General features: G+C 45.3%; 1 protein-coding gene across 2 annotated transcripts in view; it reads right to left on the bottom strand.

Moving 5' to 3' along the window:
• SAMD5 (sterile alpha motif domain containing 5) overlaps positions 1-19242 on the bottom strand; it is a 62333-nt gene extending 43091 nt beyond the window's left edge. The window contains exons 1-2 of one of the 2 annotated variants that reach the window (XM_036095602.2): positions 19011-19242; positions 17062-17686 (exon numbers count right to left, since the gene is read on the bottom strand). In XM_036095602.2, the coding sequence (XP_035951495.1) occupies positions 17062-17517 (456 nt within the window). In that variant the 5' untranslated portion in view covers positions 17518-17686; positions 19011-19242. Of the gene's footprint in view, positions 1-17061; positions 17770-19010 lie in introns of those variants that run through there. The other variant, XM_036095599.2, reaches the window with a different exon arrangement.
• Between the last annotated feature and the right edge of the window lie 1262 nt (positions 19243-20504).

The raw sequence follows: 20504 nt of genomic DNA on the forward strand, positions 1-20504 counted from the left end.
GAAAATTTGAAATGATCATGCCAGCCCATACTTGGCCTTTAAAAATTCACAAAAAATTTTTAGTTGTTTTCCTTCTATTTGTTTTAATGGTTGCTAACCCTCCCTCACCTGGGCTCTGCCAAAGATAAAACAACGATGTGTCCCTTCTCTCCTTGGAATTTGGATCACCTGCCCCCCTTTAGACCTCAGGTCTTTGATGGGATGAAAAAAGGCAACATATTGTAGGTTAAAGTGGGAGCAATGTCTTCTTATGGCTTTCTACACCCTATGCGAAAGAATTATAGAGTTCAAGATCATTTAAAACAAGGATCCTATAGGAATTATTGATTCTATAGAACATTACCGTCTAACCAAATACTTTCTGATTATTTTGAAACTCCCCTTTCCTTTCTTCCCAACACAATGAAGCCACTATTCAGCGTGTGACCTTTTTGTTCACACTCAGATGATCTAAAGATATCCTAGACACAGTTCCACTAAAACCCACATGATGTTCATAGATGTAACATGGGCCTCCATCTTATTGGAACTGTACAATATGGCAACTAATTCTTCAGAACAGGGTTACTCCCCCTCTCACAATTAAGGCCTAGAAGGAAACGTGTGTCCCAGGTTTATATTTGCTAGCCACTGAATTTCAAATATTTATTCTCAATTTTAATAGCGAAATAAGACCATTCAAAGGGGATACTTATTACAAAAGTTTAAGTAGTTTTTTTAAGCAAACAAATCAAGACTTATTTGCCAAAAAAGTATCTCTAAAAGTACTTTTTGTTGGGAGACTATGCTTATTACAACAGTGAAACCACCTACATGATCAAGATATTAATGAACCACCTCCCCCTGGAAATGCCCACTTCTAAGAAAACCAGCCTTATCACTTTGTAACCATATTTTTGTTTTATTTTTCTTTGCCCATTCGGGATGTGGCACTAAAAACAGGACTACACACGAGCTATCATCTATCAAAATGACTTTCAACTGTTTCCAAATCTTACCTCAAACACCAAATATGCCATTGTAGATACTGAAAAACTGCTGGAGGCTAAGGAAGCAACTCCAATTAGCTTCTAGAAGTAGTCTGTGTAAGAAAAGAACCACTCAGTTAAATGCCTGGTTCCCATATTATTCTCCTCTCCATCTAAAAGATAGAAAGCTTTAGATCTTAAGAAGTTATCTTAAACTAAAATTGCAAGGTATGGATTTAGCAAAGACATTAAAATGGTAAAAACTCCTGAAGAGCTGAACCAAAGAGAACCAGTATTCGTTTGCACTTTGCAACACAAGCAGCAATCACGCATAGTTGATGGTTGCTAATCACTTTGTCATCCTATAACAGAATACAGGACAAGACACTGGATACCCAAGTTTAACAGGAACTTTTTTCACCAAATTGGTGTGACTTAATCTACATATGACCTTCTTTCCAGTCTCCTTCTGTTGATGACTATTTGTAATACATGTTGAAAGAATGAAGGAATTCTCTTTGACTTAAATCAAATATAAAACATGGATTCATTCTAGCATAACGTCTTTGAAATCTACACTAATCAGTATGCCATTAAGTTTAAAAAAATACAAATCTCAAGACATACCCACTCCCTACCCCACAGCTGTTTTTCACCAACTGAAAGACAGCTGCCAAATCCCCAAAGCAAGGTTTGAGGCAGAATGGCACAGTGATAATGATGATGGGCCCTGGGGTCAGTACACCTGGTTTCCAGATAAGATGTGCTAGCTGTGACTTTGGACAAGTTACATAAGCTCTTTAGGCCTCATTTTCCTCATCTGTAAATCGGAGATGCCAAAAACATGACCACAGAGGATTGTAATGAGGACTGAATGAAATGCTATGGTAAAGCACTCAACAAAAATAATAAATAGCGACCATGATCAGTCATTATTATTAGTCTGTGTATTTCAAAGCTGTTTCCTTATGTTCTATCTGAAAAAGTTACCAACAGCAAGAAGCTTATCCTAAGTTGGGGAAGTCTGACTGAACAAGTAAGGTAGGATGGAAGATTATGTTTTAGCTTTCTAAACTCCACGGGGAGAATGAGGGAGGAGGTTTAAGTAAGAAGTCTCCTCCAGATGTGAAGAGTAAAATCAAAATATCCATAACTAATGACCATATGGTTGGATTAAGAATAAATCTAATTTTCACAATTAATGAAATCAAAGCACAATGAAAAGGTTTTCAGAGTATGGATTGAATTCACTACCTTAGGACCTCTTGCTTTTTTCCATTTTCCTGCCTTCAGAGGAACAACATCACTCCCCCTCTTTCCTCACAAATCATTTTTAATATAATTTAGCATGTTCATCCCACAATACTGGGGGTGACAAAGAATGTTGTACTTGCCGTCAGAGAGAGGGACTGATAGGGTTCAGTAGGCAAAGCATGTTATTGTCCTAGTGTTTTAATAAATGATCAGAAAAAGATCACAGGATTCGGTTCACCACCATTTTCAAGATAAGTATATCAGTATAAGGGGTCATATTAACAGAGATAATATACACTGGTCCAAACTGCTGTGTCAAGAAGTGGCAGTAAAAACTCTGATTGAAAATGACACAGCAATAAAACTCAAAGTTAATGCCACCGACCTAACTCCAACTCTCTACCACCTCTCTGTAATGAAGTAGATCTCAAAAGAGTAAAATTACTTTGCATACCCTTTGGCACAACTCTAATCTATAATGGATGCAATACGCATTTCTTGAATTTTCTCCCACTATATAAACCTAATCAAGCCAGAGATACAGTGGATTTGTGTGATCCCAGATAGCACCTAATATCATCTTTTCTTGAGATGACTTATAAGTGTCACGGACTAGAGCACCAACCTTGGATGCAATTAACAACTTATCAAATTACCAGTTTTTTTCTTTCACATTTAGGTAGAGCTACTTTTCGCCTGAGCAGGATACCACAGGAAGCAAGTCTTGAGATTGTGTGGCAGTTCTTTATGTAAAATATTTTCTCTTCATAAAGATTATCTATAGCTTTATTACTTTCTGGCCATGAAAATATTGCTATTACTTAATGCAGCACTACTTTTGTCAATCAAGAATTTCCCAGAGGAGCATTTCATCACATAGCAGTGTTCCATTCTGTGTTGATACATGGTTACTTTAAAGTGGCTCTATCTTTATTGCGAGATTGATGGCTAGCTTGGGAAGCGCTGGGTACATCCACTTCTGCAAACCCAGCTGAATTCAGCACCTGATAGAGGTATTTTCTCCAGAAACATAACATTCCTGTACCCCACTGTTAATTCTTGCTTCAACGACCTTTTAAAAAAATCCTTCTATTTGACCTGTCAAGGAATGTTTAAATGTAAATCAAGGACTTGTTACAATATTTCTTATTGCATCTTCCCATTGTATCTTTGTTACACATGGGGCTGTTGTTTCTATGCAAAGTCAAAGACTCAAATTAAAATGAATGCCACAGCAATTTCTTTTATAAGGGTTTTCAATTTAACATGGCATCTGGCAAGCAGCCTTCATTTGTATTTTCCACTAAAAGGCCTGGTGTGGGCGGGGGGGCGGGAGGGGGGCGGCGTGCAGGAAGGGAGCAGGTGCCTTATGTCGGGGTGGAAGGGCCGGTGAATAGACAAAGGGGAGAACTCTTCAAAAACAGTAAAATCAATAAGGATTTGAGTTAAACCCCACCCCCCCACACCGTCCTCAGAGTCTCTACCCTGTGGTTCAAACATAAAATGTCTACACAAACCAGAAGATGGAGTAGATCTAGTCTTCACAGCTATGTGGCTGCGACCTACTGAGCCACGAGCCTGCGCTACTCGTCCCACATCTCCCCACTGTGGCCACCTCCTGTGCTTATGTAGCCAGAGACCACAACTCCCACAAAGCTACGGGCACAAAGCCCATGTATAATGTCATGACAATAACCGTCGGAGGGGTTACCAAACTGCAGGTAAATGTCAACCATTGTTCATGAGAGAAAAGATATGGAATGTAAAAGAATGCATAATACGCTGGGAGTAAGACGACATGATCCCTCCTCTCAAACTCTGGTTGCTTCAGAAGACATCGCTTCACGATTTCCTGCATCTCAGCGACATAAGGATGGTGCACTATTAGGAAGTCTCTTAACTCAGTACTGCACCATTAAGCCCAGGAAGAAAAGCGCTCTCAGTTACTTTTAAGTTGTTGAAAAGATATTTACTAGAATCAGATATCCATTCCCAGTAAAAATTCCCACAAAATTAGAAAAACGAAGGTGATTTTTTAACATCATGAGGAGTATCTCAGACTGACAGCCAGTGGCAGCGTAACAGCAAAATACCTGCAGCATTTCCGTTAAATTTTGGAATAAGACAAGACGCAGAAATAGAAGCTGGAGTTCCTGTAAAGCACATAACTGTCACGTATGATTACGTAGAGCATTAGAGCTCTACCTTATGCCATGTGCCAAAATAAATTTTCAGGTGGGTGAGAGAGTGAAATGCAGAAATGAAACAAACAAGAAAAGAATAATGGGAGATATAGGTAAATAGGAACTGATTTTGGACTCAAGAAAGGGATTTATAAGGATAAAAGTGATCACAAAAATAGAGATTAACTCTATTTCTCTATTTTAAAAAAAGGAAAACCTAAAAAGCAAACGATAAATTGAGCAAAATATTCTTGATGGTGATAGCAGGCAAACAAATTACATCTGTTGTGGTGATTTAAAGAAATTAAAAAGAACATTTAGCCTCAACAGAATGCTAAGGATGTGAACTAACAATCTAAGATAAGATCTTCGTCCTGAGAAGAACGTAATAATCATAAGGTTAACAAGTAGGTAATATTACACTCATTTTATAGATGAGACAACTCAGGTTTAGAATGATTAAATAACTTGTCCAAGTAAATGGTAAAAAATAATTCAAATTCAATTCTGAGTTTGTACCTTTTATTCCTCCAGTCTGAAAGAAATTGCTAAAATTATTGATAAGGTAGAATATATAAGAGTTTTAAAATTCGGTGCATACAAAAAAAACGAAACAAAATTCTAAGGTAAACCACACTCTGGGAAAAATCTCTGCCACCTCTATGCAATCATGATTATTTTCTTTAATCTATAAAGAGCTCTTGCAAAGCAAATGGGAGTAGACTGAGACCACAGAAAAAAAACAGGCAAGCACCATGAACAGGCAATACATAATTATAAATATTAAAAGCCACAAATATGAAATTATGTAACCTGGTAATCTAAGAAATCTAATTCAAAGAATGATGAAATACTATTCCTCAAACATGACATTTTCAAATGATAAAAAATTATAATAATCAATAATAATATGGGTAAGGTTTCAACCCAATAAGAAATGATTAGAAGTTAAATTGTGGTGCTAAACTAAGATAGACTATGTCTTAGTATTAAAATCATTTTTCTTTTTTTTTTAAAGATTTTATTTATTTATTTGACAGAGAGAGACACAGTGAGAGAGGGAACACAAGCAGGGGGAGTGGGAGACGGAGAAGCAGGCCTCCCAAGGAGCAGGGAGCCCAATGCGCTTCTCCATCCGAGGACCCTGGGATCATAACCTGAGCTGAAGGCAGACGCTTAACAACTGAGCCACCCAGGCACCCCTAAAATCATTTTTCAAGTGATACTTGAGACTTAGGAACAGCCTTCTTCCCCTTATTCACTAACAGTATACTACGAGATTTGTGCACATGTACAAAACAAATATTCTTACATATAAATTATTTTTAAAGAAATACATTGTAGCATTAGAAATTGTAATGGAGACCATTTTCAATTTCTTCTAGATCTGCTTCAGTGTTCTCTAAATTTGCTCAATTCAGTATGATTGATTTTCAGTCAGAAATGTTTTCAAAGTTTTATGATAAACATAATGACTTATCCACTATCAATAAGAATACCTTAAATCTATAAAGTTGTTTTAGAACTTATGAAACCACTTGATAAATATGATCCCATTTCATTCATTCTACAACCCTGTGAGAGAGATGTCAGCACCACTCTACAGAAGAAATAGCTTTTCTTAAACTAAAATGATCGCATTTCTTTATGTCTTCCAGGGCAGGGCAGAGGAAATGGTTCACCCCCGTTGTAGGCAATAAAAAGGTCCCTAAAAACAAAATAAACCTTTTAATTATAAACATGCCCTACAGACAATTCTAAATAATATGACTGGTAAGACCCTCCTCCCTAAAAAAATCATTGGTCTAAATTGTGGATGCTGTAGTTACTTACTGCTGAGTTTTAATGGTATGTGTATTCACTTCTAATTATCTTGTTATTACCTGTCCTTTTAATAAGCACTGTGTTCTGCACGAGAGTTAATTCAGAGAACTCATGGTTATACGGTTGGCACCAACCCATAGACTTGGTTTACAAGAGTCCTTTCCTAGAATAAGTTTGTGAAAGTTGTCACATCTTTCTTATAGTATGATAATATATTCCTAGTAAACAGTAGGCTTGAAATAAACAATGACAGAACCATGATTTACAAAAAACAAACAAAACTTGAAGTACTTCAGTTTTATTATTCTTTTGTGACCACTTTGAGTTTTTATTTGTGTTGAAAATTCAAAAACAGTGAGACAGCACAAACTGCAAAGTATGATACTTTAGTTTGGTTAAGTGCAAATTTTATGTCATAGATAAAATACGTTTACTAAGTTTGAATACTTTAATATTAAAATGTATTCCTTATTTTCATTGTTAATTGCTTTAAAACTAAAGAAGTAATCAAGAAAATATTTATTGTATTTTATCCCATGACCATTACTTAAGAAAATATTGTCAAATAGAAGGGGGGTATTAAAAATTATACACTCTGCATGTCAAATAGAGTAGGTATACCTCTAGTCTTATTATAGAATTATAAGTTCTAGGGAAAACATCTTAAAACTTGGAAGTGCTATTTGTTATGATTTGGGCAAACAAAAAACACATACCAATTGTCTTCTCTATCTTTCAAACATGTTCCAAATGAAGTAGGTCTTATTCCATTTGTATTTATAACTTTATGGAAACCTAACAGTAAAGTTTTTGGAGCTCATCAGACCATTTATTTCAATTAGCAACAGTAATGAAATCTCTTTAAACTATTAGATGTCATTTAGTCTCTATGTAAGACAGATTGTATCCTTAATGCCTTTTGGCATGATCCACAGTTATTTACCCTTAATAGTTTTTATATTGACTGAAAACGAGAATTTCCTTCCTATCCCTCCCAGGCCTTCCAAGTCCGAATCGGCAGTTGATCTGAAATAACATTTTTTCATAAAACTTAGAAAATAACTGTTAAAAAACCATCAACTCAAGCTCAGGCAGTAGCAGTAATAAGATAAGAACTCAATGCTGCTTTTAACTCTAAACAAGCTATAACCTTGAGAGGCTATGACTATCATGGTTCCTGGTGAACTTGCCCTCGCTATGGGCAATGTTCTTAGGACCTTTTTTGAGGACCAGCTCTGGTCAAGTCCATGTCATCTGACTCACCTTATTTAAAGAAAACTCATTTCAGAACATACTTCCAATGAACTGAAATCTGAGCAATTCTATAATCTAAAAAGAATGGCATTTTTATCAAAACTTAATTCTTCTTTCTTTGTCATATATACCTTAGACAACTACCTAAGTGCATACAAGGTTCATGAGGGCATTCTTAACACTGGTATTCCTGCCTTTAGCATCTTTTTTGCACTCAAGCGTGAGAGGGGAAATGAGGACTCTGACTTCTCTAAGACTTGAGAAGGCAGCGTAGAGCAGAACTTTCTAAGAACAGCAGGAGAAGCAAAGGAAAAGCTGTAAGAACACCAAGAGACCACCCAAATCCAGATTAACCCATCGAGTGCTGCAGTTTACTAATATCTATGCCCAGTTTACTTAAGTCCTGCCCTACAGGGCTATAAGCACCTTTACACTAATTATCTATTGGGAGAGTCCGTGACTAGTGCCTTGCTCTTTGCAGATATGTAGGGAACTGACTTTTGTATTTTGTTGAGGCATTCTGTACGGATGACGTAGGTACACAGTAAGAGCCTATTTTTAAGGATTCAAAAGTAGGAAAAGAATGATAAATATCACAAAATTTAAAACCACTTTAGAAGTCATACCAAGAAAAAAATATCCATTTTCTAGTCAGATTCTGTCTTCCATTTCATATTTTATTAACTGTCATTAGTCATAATTCTCAGATTTGATTCCAAATCACTTTAGGTGTTTACCCCAAACCAGATCTACCTTAGAAGAATGAAGGCTTGTCCCCACTATGTTCTAAAGAATGCTCTGCAGGCACTAGATCTTCAGAAATGTTTTGAGTAACGGAAACGCTGTGATCTACCAAGTGACTGTTTTGAAGATTACAACCTAATTTTGAATGTTTAAATTCTGAAGTGTTTATATTTTTATTTATTTTTTTATTTTTAAAAATTATTTTCATTATTGTATCCTCCGGCAAGAAATGACTGGGCATCATTTGTAGTAAAAATCTGCCACTGACTGGGGCACCTGGGTTCAGGCTCTGTCGGTTAAGCGTCTACTTTTGGCTCCGCTCATGATCCCAGGGTCGTGGGATCCAGCCCCACACTGGGCTCCCTGCTCAGTAGGGAGCCTGCTTTTCCCTCTCCCTCTGCCACTCCCCCTGTTTGTGTGCTCTCTCTCTCTCTCTGTCAAATAAATAAAATCTAAAAAAAAAAAAAAATCTGCCACTGATTCATTACTAAACACCCCTATCATCAGGAATGAAACCTGAGACAATGGACTTTTCTATACAAAGCTGACGTAAGACTACTCTGATGGAGGCTGAAATATCTGAACACGATTAGGTATGGCGTAATAGGAGCTAACACAGGTGAGCACTTACCATGAGCCAGGTTATACATCTGGCCAATGCTATTTCCTCGATGTCTCAATATGCACCAAGCAAGGCCAGCAGGATACCTTCACTGTCCTACCTCCAGGGGGTATATCAACTCTCCAGCCTATGTCATAATTTAGTTCAGAGGCTTCTTGATCACCTTTCCCTTTCACTGGTTCATTACATTGACATTATGCTGCTTGGACCTAGTGAACAAGAAGTAGCAACTACGCTAGACTTAATGGTAAGAACTTTGCATGTCAGAAGGTGAGATATCTGACACAAGCTGAGGGGTCTTCTACCTCGATGAAATTTTCAGGGGTCCTGTGGTGGGGGCCATATTGAGATACCCTTTCTTAAGTGAGGATAAGTTGTTGAATCTGCCCCCCCCCACCCAAAAAAGAGGCACAACGCCTAAATGGGCCTCTTTGGACTTTGGAGGCAACTTATCCCTCATTGGGATGTGCTACCCCAGCCCATTTACCAAGACACTAGAAACGCTGCTAGTTTTGAGTGCGGCCCAGAACCAGAGAAGGCTCTGTAACAGCTGCACGGCCACGTGGGCCATACGCCCAGCAGACCCCGGGGTGCCTGAAGTGGCAGGTGCAGATACACAGATGGCCTTTGGAGGTTCTGGTGGCCCCTACTGGTAAATCACAGTGCAGACCCTTGGGATCTTGGCGCAAGACCCTACCAACACCTTAAGTTTCAACTTGCAGCCTCCAGAACTGTGAGAGAATATGGTTCTGTTGTTTTATATACCTACTTCATGGTATGTGAGGACAGTAGCCCCACGGATCTGATACAAATTATAGCCTAGGAAGTTCCCAGCTCATCTAATCTCCATAAGGACCTTATAAAGCAGTCACTAGCGTTGTCCACTTTGGGCAGAGGGGCCCGAGGTGCCCTAGCATGGAGCAGAGCTGGGACCTGCACCCCGCAGTATACCCAGGTGAAGAGCCTGGGCTCTTCACTGCCACCGCATGGGGTCGGCAGACAGGACTCGTCCGGATGCACAGAGCTGACCCACCTGGAGGAGCTCCCCGAGCTGCCATAATGCACAGAAAAGCATGCCGGCCTCGTGCGGGAGCCTGGCCCGTTTCCGCCCACAGCACACTGCTGCTGCCGACAGGTCTGACGCGTGGCAAGGGACTGCTAGTGTGTGATCGGAGGGCTGTCGGCAATGCCCGCGAATACCTGACAGTTCACGATGACGGATTTATTGCGTTAATGGCAGCTGGCCCACGAGCAGGGCCCAGACTTGCACACTCCCAACGAGGAGCACCTTCTTAAATTTTGCACCCCAGTTCTGGCCCTGCTTCAGAGGTCTGCTTTAAGATTTTACTTATATTCTTTTATTTGACAGAGAGAGAGGAGGGGGGAGAGAGCGAGCGAGCATGAGCAGGAGGGAGGGGCAGAAGGAGAAGGAGAATCAGACTCCCCTGTGAGCAGGGAGTCCGATGCGGGGCTCGATCCCAAGACCCTGGGATCGTGACCTGAACTGAAGGGAGCCACTTAACTGACTGAGCCACCTAGGCGCCCCCCAGAGGTCTGCTTATTAAATGACCTGCCCAACTAGCATTTTCATTCCCAGTTCTTCGATAATACTTAATGAATAAACATACTTTGATTTTAAATTTTATCACTGATAATCTTCATTCCAGTTTTGACCGAAGTTGATCTTTTTTTAACATTTGAAACAAACACAAGTGCAAAATTCACCAATCCTCGGCATCTGTAGAAAGAACATTCAACTGTTTTGTTTGTTTCAAAGGGCAGACTGCCAGGTGCAGCGCCTCATTTGGATGTGTCTGGAGTCTTGGAAGCTTGAGTACCCTACTTTCTCCTACAAATGGACCTTGAGAGCTTGTTTGGAGGTTCTAGCAGGGGAGTGCAGCTTTTTGTATACACTCGACCAAAGAACGGTTCTCCTTTATCTATCAGGAAAGGTCATCCTCTTAGACCAAGTGTGGGTGGCTTTAGGAGGGATGCACGCGGAGCAGTGAGTTGGGGAGGGGACACCCGCCTCGCCAGCCAGAGTGGCCAAATCAACCCTGGCGATCAATGGGGTGACATGTTGCAGCCAGACCACCTTCACATCCTACATTCAACTTTTATATGACACTCCTCCAGTACATCAGATGCGGGGTTAGGCCCTCCGCATACACATCCATTAACTGTAAGCAGGAACCACATCTGTCTGGTTCATCTGTCTGATTTGTCTGTCTGGTTCGCTGTGGTTATGCAAGGGCCTAGCTGTTGAAGAAGGTCAGTGAGGGGACCAGTTGACCCAAGAGCTGGACCCTAGCCATCAGGGGCTCCTCACCTCCTCCCCTATCCTTGGAATGAGTATTACTCCCACTGTTCCCACATGGGGAGGCACTTCGAGAACGCAGCCTTGAGAGCCTAATGTGATACTAAGATCATCTGAATGACAAACGGGACTATACCCGGTTAAAACCTCTCTATAAACCTTTAAGATTCTGGCAGGCAGGTGCAGAGAGCTCCTCACTGTGCAGCCGCCCCGAACAAGCCTCCCACGTCAGCTCCCTTGCTTATCAAACCTGCCACCTGTCAGCCTGGCCTGGTCTGCCTCTCTCTGGTCTCTCTCTGCCCTCGGTGGACATGGGCCAGTTTCCAATTTCACCTGGCAATTCTGGAGGCTGTGAACCAACACGGGCACATGGTGCTCAGTGTTCCAGAAGTAGGTGGATGGGCTAAGAGTCTGCATGTTGGAAACTCTCCAGAAAGTCAACTACAAAGAGCGTGAGGAAAGTCGCCTCCTTCCAGGCCCTTTCTTTCCACCATGTTCCAATCAGGGACTAAGAACAACAAAAGCCTAGAAGGATCTTCATTTGCCTAGGCTGAAGATGCTTGAGGATGATTTGAGTTGGGAGAACTGAACTTTGCCAGCTTCCTATCTGTCCCTGATAACTCCATGAAGGCAGAGGAATTCTGGGGGAGGAATATTTATTGTCATTTCAGCTCTGCCAGGACCCACGGCAAAACTCAAAAGTTTTCTTTCCCAACTTGTTTTTCTAAATACTTCTATATCCTCACCCTGGCACAGACATAGAAGCCCTCGTGCCACCTCTGTCTCCATATTCCTTCATCCTGGGCCGTGTCTCCCGAACACCCATTCCCAGACCTATTACCACGGGAGTCTTGTCACATAATTAGATTCACGCGGAGGTGGAAATGAGGCCTAACACTCTTACAGCGTTATTAAATAAGGTTATACTAACTCAAACAGTGTTAACTGGTAATGTATAGCAAGGAGATACGTTTCAAGTGAAAAAGTCGAGAAGCCTGCCCCATCCACTATCCACCCTAAGGGCTGCTTTCGGCTTTGCCAAGTCTGCTAGTGAACAGAATACCTTTATAGCCCTCTCGCATTCCCACCCAGCACACCGCATTTCCCAGCACCATCAAACTGCGCAGGACGCCATACAAGCTCATGCACAGCCTGTCACCTGCACCCCGTACATATGAACAACAAGGGCGCCGTCTCCATTCGTGCACTTACGTATACCCTATAAACACTACTGTGTGATGTTTATGTTTATGCAGAGCCATAAGCACCAGATCAGAGCACCCAATATCTGCATATGAACACAACCTTCTCCATAAACCTCTAATCCCTCCACTTTACCCCCCCTCACTGGTATCAGATGGTCAAACAGACAAACGAGGGCTCCTCAATGTCACCCCCACCTCAGCCATCCTTCCTCTGCTCTCTCCTACTATAGAGGAGGCACCCCCTCCCCCTCAAAGCAAATCCACCTTCTCCTTCCAGTGCTTTCGGCGCAATTCCCTCCCACCTCCTCTAAGACCTTGACCTGCGGGACGCCTCCCTATCTCTGGTTCCCCACCACCAACACTCAGACATGTTTCATCTCCTCACATCCTTAAAAAAAAAAAACATAATCCCGCAAAACCCTTCCCTGACTTAGTCTCCCTTCTTCTCCATTGCCTTAGTTCTGTCTTCTCAGCGTACTTCATTAGAAGGCTGTCAGTGGTACATCCAGACAATGGAATGTTATTCAGCACTCAGAGAAATGAGCTGTCAAGCCAGAAGGAGACATGCAGGAACCTTAAATGCACACCGCCAAGGGAAAAGCTAATCTGAAAGAACCGCATACTATATGCTTCCAACTGTGGGATGTTCTAGAAAAGACAAATCTATCGAAACAGGAGAAAGATCAGTGATTGCCAGGGGTTTTGGGGGAGTTTGAATAGGTGGAGCACAGGAGGATTTTTAAGGGAGTGAAAATGCTCTGTATGTTTATACCCGAAGGCAACATCTTTCTCCCTAAACGTGCTCTTCTTTCGGGTCCCCTACCTCGTCAGGGAACAGCATCGTAATCCTAACCCAGAAATCTGCAGGTCACCCCGAGCTCTCCCCTCGCACCCCTGGCAGCCAGAGAGTCATCAGTTACCTCCACTGCTCCTCCCCCACTGTCACCACCCAGTCCCTGCCACCAGCAAATCTCCCCACACTCTGCAACAACTTAATTGTTCACCCTGTCTCTGCTCAGGATCCATCAATAGCCCCCCTCTCAAGATACACTCCAAATTCCTACATAGGAGTTCAAGGCCATCCAGAACCAGCCACTGCCTGTCTCTCCATCTCTTGCCTTCTCCTCCAAGCATTCTGTACTCCAGCCAGACTGAATTCCCTTCAATTCCTGTTGCCTTCTTGCATGCTCAACTTCCTGCCTTCCGGGCTTTTGCACATACTGTTCTGTCTAGAACATTCTTCCCCTTAGGACCCTGCCCTTCCTCAGGCCAAACCCTCCCAACCTTTGGTTCTCTGACCAAACGCCAGCTCTGGAAAGACTGCCCCAACCCACCTCCCTGCAAATGAAGTTGGATGCACCTGTCCATGGCATTCTGTGCTCCCCACCGAAGCAATCATCACACTTTAGTATGACTGTTTGTTCCACTTTAGGTCTTCCCTGCTTCACCCCCAAGTTCCTTGAGGGCAGGGCTTCTGCATCTTGCCAAGCACAGCAACCTGGAGCCTAGGGGCTTGTAGGGAAGCCTGGTGAAGTACTGAGATCTCATGTACAAAGCTATATCTAAGTCCCACCCTATGAGAACATATCCCCATCCCACTAAGGCAGAAATCACAACAGTCACAGAAGTTAAATACAGGACAGAAGAGGGATTCATCCAATGCTTTTTGATTTCAAGCAGTGTTCTTTCCAGGCTCCTGGTTTTCCAAAGCTGCAGACTTGCTTTGGAAAACAAAGGGAAACTTACTTTGAACTTACATTTTAATTACTTTCTTTGGAAAAACAAAGGGAAACTTACTTTGAACTTATATTTTAATTACTGTCTTTGGAAAACAAAGAGAAACTTATCTTTTACTTACACTGCAACTCACCTAAGAGGGGAAGGTGGCAGCAGTTGGTAAGATGAGGCCAGAAAAGCACCCCAAACATTAACTGTTCCTGAAGCAAATCCTACAATCCTGAAGCCCTTTCTGGTATTCTTAGGAAAACTCCTCAATTTATTTTCCTCTATAAAAGATTTGCTATTCCTGCCTTGACCATCCATGGTATAAACTCACTTTCAAGCCATCTAACATTCTTACCAATATACAAAAAAAAAAAAAAAATCACAGGGATCAACGATGCAAAGGACTATAAAGGAGACGTGAGGCTTGCTCCAAAAAGCAGAATCCCAAATGCACATAATGAACACCTACGCATTCTGATCATGACAGAGCCAAGGAACCTGGAGATATTATAACGTGGATCACATTTTAAAGAAAAGTCCTAGAGCTATCTGCACAGAAACTAGCTGCGTCAGAAGACAATTCTCAAATAATTTAAAACCCAAAACTTTAGAGGCAATGTACACATAAGCAACAAATTCAGAATGACCAACGTGATCTGGCACTATACACTGAGATGCTCCGTTTGGGATACAGTCATTATATTTCAGTTCCTATTGTGTGTTTTTCTTGTAACAAATATATAAAAATACAGGAATAGAACTTTTTCTTTACCATTTAATTTGTCATCTCTGTTTTTCTGGTTCACAGGCGGAGTATCAATGAAGGTACAAAACCACTTCTGCCCCCACTCTGTTCTTTCATCAGTTCAAGAACCAGAATTAAATGTGTATGGGAAGTGAATGGGGTGTATCTTCATTCTCAAACATTGTTAGAGGATTTATACAGAAGTTGACTGAAGTAATCATTTACACGGAAAGTAAACAGTATTACAACATAAGGTGAAATTGTCTTCTGTAAATCACACTTGCTCAAACGCACTACCATATCCCACACTGATCTAGGTCCGAAACCTACACCCACACATTTCATGTCCACACAAGAATCTTTCTCAGCCTCTAAAGTTTGATATCTATGCCTGTGTTTTTAAGTATCAGAACCAAAATATGATACTTCCTGCACACCACTCTCCCCTCCAACCCACCCTCTCCTCTACCCTCTTGTCTGGACGCAGCTCTGTTCCTGAAGAATAAGCAAGCCCTAGGGACACACCTTATTCTCGGTAGCCCTTTCTGGCCAGACCCTGACCTTCACCCTCACTGTGTGCCCACGTGCTCACATCTTCTCAGCTCACACCCAATTCACTTCCTGGGATGTAAATTGAAGAGTCTGACCCGACTGAACTCCTCTGACCCGCTATCTCCAGGAATGAGCCTTTATACTAATGGTCCAGTCCATCTATCCACACCAAACAGGACTAATGCTACCTGCCTGGGAAAAGTGTGCTTTCCTCTCTATTCCTCTGTCTGGGGCACACATCGGTAACACAGCGTGGGTAACCGAAATATGTGTTTAATTTGAGGCAAACTGTCCTTCAGACCTGCCTTATAAAACAAATTTATACTCCCAAGCACGTTATCTGAATTGCCTATCTTTCTTGCAAGATAACCTACGGACAATATTAAACCCTTCATTCCCATCTACCTACCCACTTTTTAAGAAAGTTTTCGCTTGCCCTTCCTTAAATCCAGACATTATGATCTTTACTTAAAAATATAAAGCAACTCAAGTGACTAAGATGAGCACAAAACATTTAGATAACCCATATTTCTCTGTTCAGGCGCTGTTTACAGCTGTCCCCCCACCCCCACCCCCACCCCCAGCTGCAGCTTCTTCACCACCTTTTCCCTCTGGGCTTCTCTACATGATTTCCAGCTGAGGGGCTCCTTTTCCTGGGTAACTCCAAGCAGGCTTGGGGATTACCTGTGCTGCCTACTTCTCCCTTGCAAGGCAGGACCGTCTACTTGGATGGCTCCAGAAACCTAAACTGAACACTCAGCTGGAGGGACAGACCTTGTACGAAAACAAGACTTTCTGTTACTTAATTATTCCACGCCCAAGTCCATATTTCAGCTTTCCTCACAGGGTCCTTTCCATAACCTCCCAGCTCCTTCCCTGTGATTTCTCCCTGGGGATCCCTCACTGGCCACTGAAAATCACACTTCCTTGGGCTGTGCTCTCTCCTCCCAAACAGGAGTCCACTCAGACTTTCTAGAACCCTGAGTTGTACCTCCTTCGTCTCATCTGGATTAATAGTAAACTAAACTGGTGACCCAGCAAAGACCTCAGCAATACACCCTCACGGGCCCCATTACCCCCAAGGTCTTTAGCACCGATTCCCTCTCTGCACTTAAGTTGAAGAAACTCATCCCAAGGACTGACATTTAACTTTTCCCCCAGAATGGCCATGTCAGTGGTTCACTTTTCAAATGTGCAGCAGTGAAGGCATTCGACTGTATGGAACTGAGAGCAACAGGGCGTGATTTCCCACTCTTTAAAGAGTTAGCCAATTTCCCCTTTGGAAGTTTCTCAAAAAGAGAGGGAACCCATGTGGCATTAACATTCTGGTACCCTTCAGACCTAATTACTACTACCGGGGGTATCAGGAGTTGCCCTCTGCTCCTGGAGAAGGGCCGCTCATCCAGTTCTTGACAGGAGAGCACCAGACACTAAGCGGAGACTTGGTCCTAGTTTAGAACTGACATCTGGGTGTGGGATCTCGTCTTACCAACCGCTGGTGACACCAGGAAAGAAGGAATAAAGAGCGAATACAGAAAGAACAGAGCAGAGAATCCCAAATACCCAAAGCATCCTCGCCTCCCCGTCGTCACCGGGAACGGGCCGCAGCGGTGGGGCCGAGTCCCCTCCCGCCGCGCGCCCCGCGCGGTCCGGGCGGCGCCTGCTTACCTTGCGGGAGTACGGGGGCTTGCTCAGGTGGATGCCGTCGCGGACGAGCTTATCCCTGATCATGATCTTCAGCTTCAGTCTGGGGTAGCTCACCAGCTCCCTGCTGCGGGGGGCGGTCGTCTGGCCGCGGGGGTCCCCGCGGGTGCCCGGGGCCGGGCTGCCACACGGCTCCCCCCGGCGGCCGGTGGGGACGGCGACTGCGGGCGGCGCGGGCGGCGGCTGCGGCTCGAGCGTGAAGTAGAGGCCGGCGGCGGCGGCGTCCTGCTCCCGCAGCCGGCGCACGGCCTCCAGGATGCGGCGGCGGTGCGCGGGCGCCAGCACCCCGATGGCGTCCAGGTCCGGGTCCCCGATCTGCTTGCACACCTCCAGATCATCGTAGCCGTTATCCACGAAGGACTCCGCGTACTGCGGGAGCTGCAGCGCTTTCAGCCACTCGTAAACTATGTTGGTGCACATGGTGGGACCCGAGCCCCACCGGCAAGCACCGTCCCAGCGCCCGAGTCGCACGGGCGGCACCAGTTCTGGGAACTTTTAATCCTCTCCTCCAAGGGGAAAAAAATAGCAGCGAAGTTTTCCGTCTAGAGGAAAGGAGAGGGCCGGAGCCAGGGAGCCACCAGGAGAAGCCCTAGGAGGGAGAAGCGGAGAAGCGGCAAAGTGAATTCCCCAAGCAGCCTGGAGCTCGCAGGCACTGGCGGCTGGGCTAGCCTCTCCGCGCCGCCCCTGGATGCGCCGCCGCCGCCGCCGCGGGGAGGGGCGCGCAGCGGGCGCGGGAGGGGGCGGAGGCGGGCGGGGCCGGCACAGCCCTTGGACTCGCGCGGGGTCAGCGGCGCGCGGGGCGCGCCCGGAGTTTGCTGGGCCGGGACCGGCCGGGAGCCGCGCGCCGCATCTCGGCTTCTGGCCGCCGCCGGCGTCTGAATGCGCGCCCCACGCTGAGGAGGCGGCTCTTCCGCGCAGACCCGCGGCCACCCAGGAGCGCCTCGTCTTCGCGAGTGCGAGTCGCTGCCGTCCTCCTGGTGCGCAGGGGGGTGGCTTCTAAGCTGCCGGGCTCGCGCGGTGGCCTTGGATCGCTTTGTACATTTCTTTTTAATCCGATTTCTCTAGCTCGTGGACATCTCTGCGCTCCCTTCTTCCCGAGCCTCCCCGACCTCAGCCGGCGGGCTCGCTTGCCGCCCAAGGGCACGTCCCCCCGCCCGACCTGGTCGGGCGAGGCTGCGAGGCCAAGTTTCCCTCCTCCTGGCCCAAGCCGAGTGACAGCCCCTTCCTCGGAGCCGAAGCGCAGGCCGAGCGGTCTGGCTTCTTCTGTGGAGGCCGGCCCAGAGCCCCGCGCGGTGGCACTTTAGCCCGGCGGGTGGGCGCGACCAGGGGACCGCCCGCGTCCAGCCGGCGCTGCGTGCCGCCCCTTCTCGCTGCAGCTGGGCGCGCCGGGCGGTGGAAGAAGCTGGTGCTTCTGCCTGGCCGTTCCTTCCTAGGGCCCCAGAGTCTGCGAAAGTTTGGGATGGGTCACACTTTCCCCGCGGCTGGCGCGTTCCACCCGGCCCCCCACCCTACTATCTGCCGGGTTCTTTCACCCTAGTCTCCACTGTGCTTCCACTCCGGTCCGCCCACCGTGAATTCTGCCCGAGCTCGCCGGGCAGCTGTCCCCAGGGTCGCTTCCAGGCGCTCCGTCCCTGAGTCTGGGAAGCAGAGCTCACGCCTCCCGCCCGGGATCGCGGGGACATGGATACGCCACCACCCAGCTCGCTTTAGAGGAGACGCTCGGACATCTCTGCCCGCGGCACTTTCTCTCTAGGGAACAGGATCAATCGAGTTTCTCCGTCTTGCCGGTGCCTGGCTGGGGAAACGCCTGGGGGTGGGGACCCGAGCGGCAGAGGGACCGATCGAGTACATGGCCTAAATTTCCTTAATCATCTGACCTCTTCTTGGGGCTGAGAGAATTTTGGTCCAGGTACCTGGTGGGGCAAGTTCACCGTCTTCTCCCCTTTCGCAGAAGGGCGATTCAACTTCGCACCTGAGGTATTTCAGGACCTAAATTGGGCGCTGTTCCTGAAGGAGTCCCCGTGGGGAGTGCCATCCGCTGGCCCGGACCTTGGCCACAGACAACTGGTGATTTCAGAGTCGTTTCCAGAACCGCGCAGTCGGCTTTTTTTTTTTTTTTTTTTTGGTTTTAGGGAGAGGAGGTCCTCTTTTCCTAAATCAGAAGAGCTTAGGGACACAGACCCTTTAAAGAACCAAACGACAGACAGCTTTTGACCCCTTTTGCTTAGCAAAACACCCGACGCAGGTACACCCCAAATGTTCCCTACAGTTTGGGGGGTGGCAGAGGAAGGGTGTCTGGGTTCCCAAGCTCAGGCACTAGCGGATCCCACATCAAGAACAGCTAGCCGCCAGGAAGAACCTGCCAGGAAGGAACCTGTTGCGGAGTGGGAGGGGAACGAACGCGTAGAGCTGTCGGGCTACCTGTAGCCCCCTCCGTCCTCCGCCCCGGCTGGGTCATCAAGGCCACTCCTTCCGGAGCCCGAGCTACGGGGTGCGTTTCTCCTGGGCGCTGGGATGCTAGAAGCGTCCAGCCCTTTCCGCCCCGCGCTGAGGGCGCCTCTCCCACGACAAAGCAGACTCACAGTGCCCCCTTGCGGTCGCGCTGGCGAATTTTAAGGCGTTGTCCAAACACATTTTATTCAGCATAAGAAAGTGAGCTGAATCAAAGCTTTATATTAGTTCCCCGCGCCCCTTTTAAATCAGAGATGTTACATCACGTCTACCTTTATTCCCCAACGGTCTTTCATCAGAACCTGTGATTTTTAGGAGGAGAATATTCCAGCAGTTTGAATTATGCTGCTGAAGACAGAAGAGGTATTTATTTGGAACTCACTGTATGTCAGGCATCTATACTTGTGTCTCCATGTCTCTACATAATATGATAACCAGTATCTTACAGAAGAAGAAATTGAGGAAGCAGAGCACTAATTTTCCCCCCAGGATGTCACTGTTCACGATGGAGCAAGGGTTAGAACTCTGGAGGAATGAATTCCGCGCCTGTCTCCTGGCAGCTGACCTTCCCAGGCTCCAGTGTATGCTGGAGGGAAAATTGGACCATTTGTAAGAGGGGCGCCCCCCCCTTTTTTTAGACTAGGAAACTTAAAGCTCCGGGGTTTTATTGTTGTGGATTTTTTTCTTTCCCAAGTGGTGTGGAAAGTCCTGCACTTCTACTTAGCAGTTCTCCGCTTACTTATCTACAGCCTTTTACCCCCTGGGAGCTGAGACATTCACCTTGTCTCATTAATCCTCTGTGAAGGCAGCAAGTATTTTTATTTCCATTTTATAATTAGTAAAACTGGTTTGGGGGAAGATAAATGACTGGCCCAAGGTCATACAGTAAATCAGGACAGAGACAAGAACAAACCTGCCATGTCAAACTGTCTCCCCAACAGGAAGCAGTGATTCTC

Source organism: Halichoerus grypus, chromosome 9, assembly GCF_964656455.1.
Source record: "Halichoerus grypus chromosome 9, mHalGry1.hap1.1, whole genome shotgun sequence".
Classification (NCBI taxonomy): Eukaryota; Metazoa; Chordata; class Mammalia; order Carnivora; family Phocidae; genus Halichoerus; species Halichoerus grypus.